The 13,797-nt window shown below is 38.6% G+C and overlaps 1 protein-coding gene across 1 annotated transcript in view; it reads right to left on the bottom strand.

The window, feature by feature from the left end:
* The window catches only part of ANO4 (anoctamin 4), a 411,426-nt gene that overhangs the window by 387,498 nt on the left and 10,131 nt on the right, over window positions 1-13,797 (bottom strand). Inside the window, 1 exon segment of the mRNA XM_017887290.1 lies at window positions 5,513-5,596. Within this exon segment, the coding sequence (XP_017742779.1) occupies window positions 5,513-5,596 (84 nt within the window).

The following is a 13,797-nucleotide window of genomic DNA, read 5'->3' as shown; positions in this document are numbered from 1 at the left end:
AATTATAAAGATTTTATATGTAAACTTTATAAATTACATATATACATATACATATCAAGATTTATATATATATATAAACAAAGAGTAGACTAGTGATTACCAGGAGCAGGGAGGATCAGAAGACAGAGGTAAAAAAGTACCAAGTTGTAATTAAGTTATGTAATGTGAATAAGTCTAGAGATTTAATATACAGCATGAGAACTAGAGTTATTAACTTCATATTGTGTGAACTGGAAATTTGCTAACAGTAGATTTTAGGTGCTCTTACCACACACACGTTAAAAACAGTAACTGTGAGATGATGGTCATGTCAAGTTGCTTGACTGTAGTAATCATTTCACTATGTATACCAAGACATTATGTTGTGCACCTTAAATATATGCGGTTAAATATATCAATATATATCTGATTCATCATAAACACTTAATAAATAAATATATGTTCTTTTTCCAAAAAAATAAAAAGTCTCTAAGGAACTTTGGACTCTCTAAGATTTCAGATTTTAGCATTTATTTTATAAAATTATAGCTAATTTATAGCATATACTTAATTTTGAAAAAATATAATTCACACAGCTAACAAGCTTTTTTTTATTTAGGAAATTTCTACATCATTTACTCTGAAAATGGAGTTCATTAGCAAATATTTTAATCCACATTATTGATATAAATGAGCTATGACAAGATCTGCATAATTATGATGAAATATAAATAGATGAGTCTCAATTTAAAAGCAACAATGAAACCACAGTATTTTGAAGAGACAACCATCTAGCGAACAGCTGATACCCAAGGGGCAAAGAATAGGAATGTCACATTGGCACCGCTGATAGCCTGCCCATCCTCCCTCACCCACCATCATGTCCCCTCTTGGGGAGGGAAGCAGGAACAGGGGTCTCAATTCCCACTGGACCCAAAACTGTGAAGAAAGAGATGGAAAGAACACCCCAAATTGTAAGCTGTCTTGAGAAAAAATAATGTTAACTACGTGGTTCTTAAATCTCTCATACAATGGCTAAAATGGGAATTTACCTAGAAAATAAGGGGCTAATCAAGTATCTCATGAATAAATAGAATAGTTTTAGAAGGAGTCCTTCTTCTGTTCTCTGGATTTTTTCACCCCACTGCTTTCGACAAGACATAGGTTGGTCTAGGAACCACATTACTAGGAAATCCACCCATATGCTATTTTCCTAAATGGAACACCCTCACAAATGTGACACTTCTGTGTGAGACGACTGTTTTGTAAGAGAAGGAATGAAGTACAAGAAATGAAAGAAAACAAAGGAGATTTTAGAAAAGAACTCTTGGATGATCCATACATCTGTCCTCCCTCTAGTACTTTGAGTCTAAAGTTGTAAATTATTTTTGTTCTTACTATAAATATTGCAAAAGTGCTTTGCACTGGACAGACTGTGAGCACTGGATATAGGCCGTTGCCTATGCAGAATCATTCCCCTCCTGCCTCCCAACAGAGCCACGACTTCATTTGGGAATCTGTCCCACCCCACACAGCCTTGTGACCCAGGACACAAGGCTCCTTCCCATCCTCATCCCTGTCCAAAGCCTCAGGTGAGCCTGATAGGGCTAAAAACAATGCCATCTCCCTTGTCAATGACTGGCTCAAGGATGGTCATGGGATGCAGCCCTGCCCAGTGAGATAGGAGGATCTACCAAGGAGCTACAGGAGAAAGTTTCTCAGCTCCTCAAGCGAAGGCCTGAGGAGGGCACCAAAGCTTCTTTCCCTCTGATAATTGTCATGTCTGAATGCAGTTCCTGAAACCCTACAGCCATGTGGTTGCCACCATGAAGATAAATTGAGAGAGGAAGGCATAGGGGAGAAGGCCTTTTACAATGTCACTGAGCAGCTTAATCAACCCATCCTAAAGACAGGCCTGCCTCTGGTGTCCCTGTTATGTGAAATAATAAATTTCCTATCATTTCAGCCCATTTGAGCCAGGGAACTGAAGCAGTAATCAAGAGCCTTCTGGTTACGCTGACACCTTTTGGGAAGATTAAGCATCTGTCATATCTACCTCCCCGTCAGAGGTTAGTTTTCTAGGGCTGCTGTGACAAAGTACCACAAACTGGGTGGCTTAAAACAACATAAATTTATTTTCTCACAGTACTGGGGGCTACGAGTCCAAAATAAGGTGTCAGCAGGGCTGTGCTATCTCTGAAGGCTCTAGAGGAGAATCTGTTCCATGTCTCTCTCCAGGCTTCTGATGTTGCCAGAAATCCCAGGGTATTCCTTGGCTTGGAGATGCATCACTCATATATCTGCCTCTGCTATCACACAGCTCTCCCTGTATGGTCTCTGTGTCTCTTCCCTTCTTATAAGGACACTAGTCACATTGGAGTAGGGCCAACCCTAGTCCAGATGACCTCATCTTAACTTAATTACATCTGCAAATACCCTATTTCCAAACACGGTCACAATCACAGGTACTGGGGATTCGAACTTCAAAGTACCTTTTGGGGGGTACATTTCAACTCAACACCCTGACTTGGTAGCTAAACCTGACTGGACCAGGGAAGGCCACACTTGGCCCAAGTCTGCAAGATGTCAGGTCACAAGAGTGTCATCCAATAGGAGCCTGATGACCTGGGCTCAAATCGCAGCTCTTACTCTCATGTGTCCTTAGGCAACTCTTTACCCTCTCAGGAACTCCATCTCCTCATTTATAAAATGGGGGAAAATAACACTGTTTAACCTCAGGATCTTTTTGAGGATTAAATGAGTAAATACAGAAAAAGTAGTTAAAACACAGTGCTTGGCAAAAAGCTCCCCAAAAGTATCTGTTAGCTACTGCATCATCCTCACACTATCTACCCCTCCATTTTCATTGAAAAAAGCATCTTAAAAGAGAAGTCTCTACTCACAGCCCTTCCCTCCCTATTCAGAGCTCCGCAACGTGGCTCCCATCCCACCATCCACTCACGTGGCTCTCAGGATATCACCTAGGCAGACTTTAATTTTCAACCTCCTCAGTCTATCCTTCTAGAAATTCTCTGGGCTTTCCAAGAAAGGTGCTTGCTTGGTTCTCCTACCTCTGTCATTATTTCCATCCTTACCACGCTTCCCCCAAAGATTGGTCCTTGGTCCTCCACACACACACAACGTACTAATTCTCACTCTTATTATCTCATCTTCTTCCAAAGATTTGACTGAACTCTCTGTGCAGATAGTGCCAATATCTTCATCTCATGAACAGGTTCTCCATATTTCTAATTTCCCATGAGGCATTCTGAGGTGAGAAGTCTCACGGGCATATCAAATCAACACATCTAACCTATCACCATCACACCTTCTTCCCGACTTCCACGTTCCTGGGAACAGCTCAGACTGTGTCACCCTGATGTGAAATCTCAGGGCACACTTACTATCCCCACACCCAGCCAATGACCAGTTCTGCCAGCAATTCCGTCCCTCTCCCTCAAGACCCGCCTCTTCATCCCACCTCCCTAGTTGATTCCTGTCTCATGTCAAGACCAGAGTCACAGCCACTAACTCTGTTACAACACCAGATTCTCCCACGTGAACTCCATCCTGTTCACCACCAGAATAATCTTCTCTCATCTATACGTTTGTCCTGTCATCCCCCTACTGTGAACCCTAAATGACCTCCTACTACTTAACTAATGTTTAATGTCTCACTAATGTCTCTGGGAATGGCATTTTAGGTTACTCAGTGTTTTCAAACCAGGGTCTGTGAGCTCTCCACAAGAATTCTTAAACTGTCTTTGTTTTTCATTTAAAAGTCAATCATTTAAAAATTAATACAAGCATATTCTGGACCAAGTCCTGCCAGTTCATTTTAATGTCTGGGTTTACTTTTGTGTTTCCATCAGGTTTGGCACCAACTGGTACAATGAATGAGAAAAGGGGAGAGATGGATATGCCAAGGTACATTCATGGCAAATAAAGATCCAATAACCTCACATCAGTGAGCACTAACAGAGATTTCACAGGGGGTTGAACTGAGAAAGGCGGCAGCAATGCAGAGTCATCATGAAGTACCTAGCAGTAAAACTGTACTGCACTCAAAGAACCAACATCACTGCAGCCAGTACCCCATTGCATTACAAGCAGTGACTGCACTTCAGCAAAATAACAACATACATCATATTAAATTAGTGTGGTAAATTTGTATTTTTATTTGAGTTACAGAATTTCAAATCTGATTTGCAAAATCAATTTTAATGGCTATTTGGAATACAAGGTGTCTATATATAGTTCTATGTTTGAACATACTTAAGTAACCTCATAATAAAAATAATTTAGGCCGGGCACGGTGGCTCAAGCCTGTAATCCCAGCACTTTGGGAGGCCGAGACGGGCGGATCACGAGGTCAGGAGATCGAGACCATCCTGGCTAACACGGTGAAACCCCGTCTCTACTAAAATACAAAACTAGCCGGGCGAGGTGGCGGGAGCCTGTAGTCCCAGCTACTCGGGAGGCTGAGGCAGGAGAATGGCGTAAACCCGGGAGGCGGAGCTTGCAGTGAGCTGAGATCTGGCCACTGCACTCCAGTCCGGGCCACAGAGCGAGACTCTGCCTCAAAAAAATAATAATAATAATAATAATTTAAATCCATTTTAGAGGTTCATCATTAGTGCTTTGTATAGGCATCCACATTGCTGGGGTTTAAGAAACCATGGCATAGTGTTTAAGAGTATGGGCTTTAGTGTCAAACAGACCTAGAATGAAATCTTGGGTAATTAATTTCTAGCTGGGTGGCAAAGCTCAAGTTTCCTCCTCTGCAAAATGGAGAAATAACAGTAACTTGCTCATAAAGTTCTGATTAAGTAAAATAATGTATGCAGGGAGTCACGAGCAGCTGGCAGGCAATAAGTGCAAAATAAGCATAAGCTGTAACTATTATCTTCATTTTTCTTTTCTGATCTCTAAGTCACTGCCCAACATTCTAGAATCAAGAAAGTTTTGAAAGGAAATGGAAAGGAGAAGGATTCATCCAAAAGTAAAATGGCACAGTTCACTCTTCTACTTGCAACCAAAGTAACTGGTGTTTAAGGTTGAGTGAGCATAACAAGGAGAAAGTCTCACTTTTATTTTCAGCATCACTCTAACACTTGCTTAGCATGTTCTCCAAACAGCAAAGAGTAGACTTTACCATGCATTTTCAATTTGCGCTAATTTCTTTAAAAATATATTAATACAAATCTTTAAAAAGCAACTTGATTGTACTATCAAGTGCATAATAGTACAGGTGCTACATAAACGAAAGGGTTAAATCAAATTATGAAGATCTAGGAACAAGAGATGACTTAACTCCCTGGACATTTCCTCCATCTAATTCCATGCAAAAGCAGTAAAAATCCACAAGAGGGCGATCCAGAAAGGTGAGTCCACAAGCAATTGCTCTGATTCTGAAAATAAATGTCTATGCATTTACATTTTCTTCCCTCTCCTTCCCCAGCCGTCCCCTCGACCTCCAGCCTTTCCAGGCAACAATATTTTTTTAAAAATTCAAAATGACACTAGTGCTCACCTATGGTGATCTGACTGACACAACTGTAGTAGCTGCCCGTTGTTGCAGAGGAAAGGTTGTAACTTCCGCTGCTCACATCTTTGTCTGTTAAGAAAATAAAAGACAAGAAGGTTAATTATAACCTAGTAGACACCATGACCACAATGTAAATATATGACTGGTGGTAAATAAACGAGCTATCTATATCTATGACACCGGTAGTCCCATACTCATTTATTGGTATCGATGCTCAGGGAGAGCCAGGTGCCAGAACCTGGGATGGGCACTTTAACATTTCAATAAACAACCCAGACAGCCACACACAGGCAATTTCAGTTTCATGTGGCCATTATTACGATGGGAGAGTGAAGGGTGCTTGGGCATTTGGGGGCAGGGGCTTAGACAGGAGAGAAGGTGCCTGATCCAGACTATAGACTAAAGAGTATCAGGTAAGGTTTCCAGGAGGAAATTTAACATCCTAATGAAAACCTAAAGTACTATCTGACTGGGCAAGAAGCAGATGAATTGAGGGAAATGATGCAGGCAGAGGAGCTGTCATCCCCGTCCTCCATCCTCTGGAGGCTGAGAGGCCACAGGCAGCTTCGTGGGTTAGCAGCTGAATGCAGTAAGGGAAGGAGAGATGAGCAGCAGCCAGGTTGCAAAGGGTCTTATAAACCAAGTTAACAAGTTTGGCTTCTGCCTAGAAAGCAGGATCCTATTTTTGTTTTAGAAAGATTACTTCGTGGCAGTTTCCAGGACAGATTGGAGGACAATGAGATGAGAGTAGAAAGACATTTGTGAGGTTGCTGCAGTATTCCGATGAGAAATAGTGGTGGTCAAACCATGGGAGGAGTGGCAGTGGAGACAGAGAGGGGTGGATGCAATGCCCTCGAAAGCTAAAAGTGCAGCACAGGCATCTATTTCCTCATTAGTGTGAACAGAAAACGTTCTAGGCAGAGGAGGGCAAAAGAAATCAAAGCCTCACAGGTGCATTGTGTATCAGCATTTTCACCCACAACATTTCATGCACGAGGTAGGCGCCACCCTCACATCTCTGATGGAAAGGTTGAGAATCCAGGTGACTGAGTGCTGTGCCCAAGGTCACACTGACAGCACATGGCAGAAGAGAGCTCAAATCTGGATCAGGAGTACTTGAAATTGTTTATGAAACATTGCAGGAACACAAAATTTAAAAACTCCTAGAAGATAACAGAGCAAAAAGAAATCTAGACGGCAGTGATGTTTTAGATATAACACCAAAGACAAGATCCATGGAAAAAATAATGGATACACTGGATTAAAAACTGCTACTCTATGAAAGATAATATAAACAGAATGAGAAGACAGGCCACAGACTGGGAGAAAATATTTGTAAAACACATATCTGATAAAGGATTGTTAGACAAAATATACAAAGAACTCTCAAAACTCAACAGTAAGAAAACAAATAAGCTGACTTAAAAAAAATGGGCCACTTTTACAGACACATCACCAAAGATGATATAGAGATGGCAGATATACACATGAAAAGATGCTCCACGTCAGACACCAGAGAAATGCAAATTAAAACCAACACAAAATACCACTACACATTTATTAGAATGGCCAAAATCTGGAACACTGGCAAGACCAAATGCTGGCAACAGGACCACTTATTCATTGCTGGTGAGAATATAAAATGGTACAGCCACTCTAGAAGACAGTTTGGCAATTTCTTACAAAACTAAACATACTCTTACCATACCATCCAGCAATCACACCCCTTGGTATTTGCCCAAAGAAGCTGAAAACTTATGTCCACCCAAAAACCTACATATAGACGTTTATAGCAGCTTTATTCATAATTGCCGTAACCTGGAAGTAACCAAGATGTCCTTCCGTAGAGGAATGGAAAATCAAACTGTGGCATATCCTAGCAGCTTTATTCATAGTTGCCATAATTTGGAAGCAACCAAGATGACCTTCTGTAGAAGAATGGAAGATAAAACTGTAGTATATCCAGACAATGGAATATTATTTAGCACTAAAATGAAATGAACTATCAAGCCATGAAAAGACATGGAGGAACCTTAAATGCATAATATTAAGTTAAAGAAACCAATCTGAAAAGGCCAAATTCTTTATGATTCCAACTATGTGACATTCTAGAAAAGGCAAAACTATGGAGACAATAAAAAGATTAGTGGTTGCCAGGGGTCAGAGTGGAGGGAAGGAATAAACAGGAAGAGCACACGGGATTATTAGGGCAATGAAATTAGTCTGTATGATACTATAATGGTGGATACAAGTCATTATTAAATTACCCAAACCCATAGGATGTACAACCACCAAGAGTGAGCCCTAATATAGACTATGGACTTTGGGTGATTATGACATGTTGATGCAGGTTCATCAATTGTAACAAATGCACCACTCCAGCGGGAGATATTGATAACAGGGGAGTATATGTGGGAACAGGAGGTGTTTGGGAACTCTTCTGTAACTTCCTTTTAATTTTGTTATGAACCTAAAACTGCTCTAAAAAAATTAACTCTTAACACAGGGAGTAAGTGATTTTAAAATATTACAATAAATACATGTTTTCTAATATAAGCCACTACAGGTTAGAAGAGTCATATTAAATAGTTCCAACACTGGCCTAAAGGCAACATTTGAACATTATGTGGCAATAAGAAAATTCTGATCTATAATGGTGAAAAGTATAGGTCTGAGGGAAATAAACAATCATTAGGATTCAGTCAAATGCATCCAAAGAGAAAAGTTGCCTAGAAACATATCAATTCAGACTTTAATGGGAACACAATGTGGATTGACAGAGAAGATGGCTTTGTAGGTGAATGTTCTTAGGAGGAAAGAACAGCAGGTACCTGGACAGAGAAGCCAGGAATAGGAGTCATCGTTAAGGGGTTTTCTATAGATGCCCTTGGTTTGAAAGCAGTTGGGAAGTACTGACAAAAGCAGGTGGCAAGCCAGAGGACAGAGAAACAGTGGGCTCTCAGAGGCCACTGCACGTTCACAAACAGAAAGGTAAATGCTAGGAAATATTTTTAAAACTATTTTTAACATGGGAAAACTAATTCTAGCAAGTGTATGTGGCCAACTCCTTCCCTAAGAAACATCTCCAGTCTCTAGAATGCTTACTGAACAGCTAGCCACACCTCCAATACTAGCACTGGGCATGCAAGATTGCACTGGTTTACACATCTCCTCAACCATGAGCTTGTCTAGGGAAGACCCAAATGTTATCCGATTTGTAATTTCCAGAGTTTAGTGTTGTGGCTGGCATAAGGTAAATGCTCAATGAATATTCATTGGCTTTAAAAAAGGAAAGAACAAAATTAAAGAAGGAACAAATAAATGACTAATTCTCCTTCCTATTAATTTCAGAGAGGTTGCTGCGATCAAAGAGAAAGCACTGGGCTGAGAGCCAGAAGACCTAAGTTGGAAGCCCAGTTTTGCTACACATAACCTCTTTGAACATGCCAAGTTGTTTAATTTCCTTAAATACTGGTTCCTCCACCTGCAAATGGTGACAATAGTACTTATCTCACTTTTGGGGGGCAGGGGAGGAGGTATGGTTTAAAAAAATAAATCAGCTACATAAAATGCATAGTTGGCAAATAATTCTCTATATATTTGTGGAATCTGCTGAATCAATAAAATTCAGACTTAAAACATATCAAACTAAGTACTCTAAAGTTGTCATTCCTCATTCTTTTTAAACTCTTCTCTAGGGATCTATCCTTATAAGATTTTGGAAGGAAGAAGACTTTCACAGGACAAGTCAATGGCATCAAAAAATGTATACAATCAGAGAGAGAGAGATTTACAAGCACAGAAATGACTATGAATGGGGAAGAGAAAACGAATGAAGAAGAAAAGCTTAATGAGAAATTAGTAATCAACAAAGAAGCAGAGTGCTTGAATTAGGAAATGAATGCCTAGGAAGAGGCTATGAACAGTAAAACTATGCCAATTTGAATCAAGTCTGAATGGTAAAACCAGGGCAATAATTTTGGTGGCAATATTTTGAAAAGACTCCAAGAACAAAAGTACGAAGAGCCATGGTAATTGCAAGTGCAAAGTGATGACATGAAGGAAGGTATTCTTACCTACTGGAATTAAAACAAAAAGGCTAGATTTTACAGAAGAGCCTGAATATCCATTTAATCCTTTAAGAACCACCTAGAGTTAAATGATAAAATCATATAACTAGTGGGAAAACTTGAGACTATGAATTAGATTAATGAACATTGTGGGTTCTAGAGTCAGTATCCAGATTAAACAGTCTGTTCCAACCCCTGACCCATTACTTCTTCTCTATGTGGCTCTGTTTCTTCATATGTAAAATAGGAATGATAAAGGCACTTATATTATAATATTACATAAGCATTTGATTATGTAATACATGAGAAAGTCTTTATATAACAGGACCTACCACATAGAACCTATTCAATTAGTGTTAGCTTTTTGGTTTTTTTGAGACAGAGTTTTGCCCTCGCTCTTGCTGCCCAGGCTGGAGTGCAATGGCGGGATCTCAGTTCACTGTAACCTCCAGCTATATTTGTATTTCATACTTTTAAGAAACAAGATATCCATAAGATGGAATCCCATATAGCAAAGAAAATTAATAAAGAGAAGCTACAAAAATATTATGAATCTCACAAGCAAAATATGGAACGAAAGAAGCAAACCAAAAATATCTGTGATTCTACTTATAAAAGCTTCAACAACAAACACAACTAAGTTAGATTGTTTATTAATGCATAATGGATGGTAAAACTGTAAAGAAAAGCAATAAAACAATCAGCACATAGGTGAGCAGGGTGGTTCCACTGATGTGGAAGAAGTGGGTTTGTGTTATGAAAGAGTATGGGGGGGGTGGGTTCAGTGATGCTAGAAGTGTTCTGTTTCTTAACCAAGGTGGTGGCTACATGGTATACATTTTATAATTATATATGACATTATACATTTTTCTTCCTCACTTGTCTACATGTATATTATAGTTCACTATAACTTTTTAAAAGAAATAAAGAGGTGCAGAGATTATGGCAGGGCAAACCTAGAATATAAATTCTGTAAAATTATCTAGGAAAAAGAAAAGGCCGTGGAATTAGACACCATCAGTTACTGAGCACCCACTCTTTGTCAGGCACTATGCTGAACATTTATTATTTCATTTATACCCATTATTTAAACTTCAAAACAACTCCTTTAAAGTAAGGTAACTCTATTATGCAGATGAGGAATTAGGGGCTCAAAAAATTAAAGAACTTGCCCAGAGTCACACTCACAGGAACTTACATAGCTGGAATCAGAATCCAGGTTTGTCTTACACCAGAAAAGTAATTGAGAGCAGAGGCAAAGACAGAAGGAGGACAGATTAATATCACAAGTTGGGTTAGGCAGGTTCCTCCTGTATCTGGTGTTACATCTTTGACAGTCAGTTATCTGATTTGCTAAGCACTGAGGCTCATAGAGAACAGGATCTACTCTGTTTTCAGAGGACTGCTCAACAAAAAAGTGTGGACAAAACTAACACACATTTTATTTATCTCAAATTATTTGGGGGCATACTCATAAACAAAACAAAAGAAAATAAGGCCAATCTCAACACTCAAACTATCTTACCTTTCATCCTAACCACCACGAAAAAGAAAGCACAGTGCCTATTTATGTCTTTCCATGGAATGTGGAATTCTTGTAAACATGTGGGTAATTCTACTGTCAATATAAAATGATAATTTTAATGTCTAATGTAGGAGAGTTTTAAAAAGAACCAAAGTTAAATACTAAACAATAATAGTCTACGAGCCAGGAGCTGGGTGCTCAAAGTCAAAGTATTGTTCGGAGGAGAGGTTAACATATTAAATTTGGAGTTAGTTAAACAAAATACAATGAATAAGTGTAGAATTTGTTAAGTAAGATTGAAGTAAAAGTGCAAGGGCAATTATTAAAACAGTAGAAATAGACTAAATTTCCAAACCAGTTCGTTGTGTTTAAAGGGGTAGCGATGGGATAGGGTGGTGAGGAACAGTGGGAGAAGGAATATAACAAAAAAGTTCAACTTTGAAAAAGGAAACAAATGAAGGGGAAAATCATAGGAAAATACTGAAAAGTACAAAGTAAAATAGTTAAAAATAAGTTCAAAGATAGTAATAACAATACATGTAAATGGTCTAAATTTGCTATTTAAGAGACTATGAGATGGATTTCTAAAAAAAAAAAAAAACTAAATGCTGTTTGTAAGAGAAACTTCTAAAACATAGGGACACAAATGTTGAAAGTAAAATATTTATAAAGATGCAGCAAGCAGATACTAACCAAAATAAAGCCAGGGTACCTATGTTAGTTTTAGATGAAAAAGGCTTTAAGACGAAAAGCATTATTAAGGATAAAGGTGGTGAGTAGTAATGATAAAAGGTTCAAAGTTCAATTCTCCAAAAAGATATAAACAAATGTTAAATCTATATTGCCAGAATAAAATGATCTGAAACCTATGAAGCAAAAATTAACAGAACTACAGGGAATAACAGACAAACCTACCATCAAAAGAATGATTTTAACATACTTAATAACTGATTGCATAGGCAAGCAAAATTTTAGTAAAAACACTGAAAATTTGAACAGTATAATTAATCTCAATTTAATGGAGTTACTGAATGCTTCATCTGACAGTCAGAGAATATATATTCTTCTTAAGCCCACAGTGAAGTATTATAAAACTTGACCATACATTAGACCATAAAGCAAATCTCAACAATTCAAAAATAAATCAGTATCATTACAAGTCATGTTTTCAACCCTAATCTATGATGATAAAAATCAGAGTAGAAGTCCTTTTTCAGTGAATGGGGGGTTCCTGGGGCAATTATTAAATATTATTATCTGTGCACTTTTCTGTGTGTGTGTGGGTGGGTGTGTATAAATTACCAATTTTTTTCAAAGGGTTTTTTTTAATGTTGCACTACTGGCCAAACAAAATAGAGAATATAGCAGATTTCTATCAAGCAAAACACAATCAAAAACGTCTAAATTAAAAGAATATAATTCCAAGTCTAGTTCCTTTAACCAGGGCCACTTTATACAGTTCACATGCACAAGCCATGGTAACATTCGCTATATAAGCACTAACTACTGTTCTCTATCACCCTGCTCCTCTGAGTGCAGTCTCTTGAACAGCAGCAGCTACACCACCTGAGAGTCCATTAGAAATGCAGAATTCCAGGCTCACCCCAGAGCTACTAAATCAGTATTTTCAGTTTCAAAAGATGTCCAAATGATTTGCAGTCCCATTAAACTGAGAAGGGCTGATCTACAGCTTAACTTTAAGGCCCACAAGCAAAACTCTCAAGGCCTTAGGAATCAACCAAAGACTTTTTAAGGACCTGTATGATCTGCCCTGTGCTAGGAATGGGAGAATTAAGAGTGTAATCAGGAAGGGAGAAACACAAGAAATATATTAGTTCAGAATATGCATAGACTGAAGCTGAGCAGAGAAATGGCAAGCATCGTGTGATTCAAAGAGCTTCTTTTTAAGAAAGACCTGCCCCAAAGCAGAAAGGCCTTAAAAATAAAAAGAAAGGATTTTTTTTTAATTGAAGTTTAACACAGATACAATAAAATACCCAAATCCCAAGTGCACAACTCAATGAAAATTATCACAAAATGAACATATTATGTAACTACCATGAAGAGAAGTCCATCTCTAACTAATTTCAGGTGAGAGGACATTACTTGAAAGAATTACCTGAGAATCATAAGAATAGGAAATGCGGAGAGGCTTTCACATCACGAGGTAAATGGCAAGTTAGACTGGCAGCCAAAACTAGGCTGGGTTCTGAGGGGTGACCACTCAGATTGTCAGAAATACAAGAATGGATCCCTAGGCATTTTATTCTCTTCGAAGCAATTGTGAATGGGAGTTCACTCATGATTTGGCTCTCTGTTTGTCTGTTATTGGTGTATAAGAATGCTTGTGATTTTTGCACATTGATTTTGTATCCTGAGACTTTGCTGAAGTTGCTTATCAGCTTAAGGAGATTTTGGGCTGAGACGATGGGGTTTTCTAAATATACAGTCATGTCATCTGCAAACAGGGACAATTTGACTTCCTCTTTTCCTAATTGAATACCCTTTATTTCTTTCTCCTGCCTGATTGCCCTGGCCAGAACTTCCAAAACTATGTTGAAAAGCAGTGGTGAGAGAGGGCATCCCTGTCTTGTGCCAGTTTTCAAAGGGAATTTTTCCAGTTTTTGCCCATTCAGTATGATATTAGCTGTGGGTTTGTCATAAATAGCTCTTAT

Source organism: Rhinopithecus bieti, unplaced genomic scaffold, assembly GCF_001698545.2.
Source record: "Rhinopithecus bieti isolate Rb0 unplaced genomic scaffold, ASM169854v2 scaffold_15133, whole genome shotgun sequence".
Lineage (NCBI taxonomy): Eukaryota > Metazoa > Chordata > Mammalia > Primates > Cercopithecidae > Rhinopithecus > Rhinopithecus bieti.
This window is presented reverse-complemented; position numbering and strand designations above follow the sequence as displayed.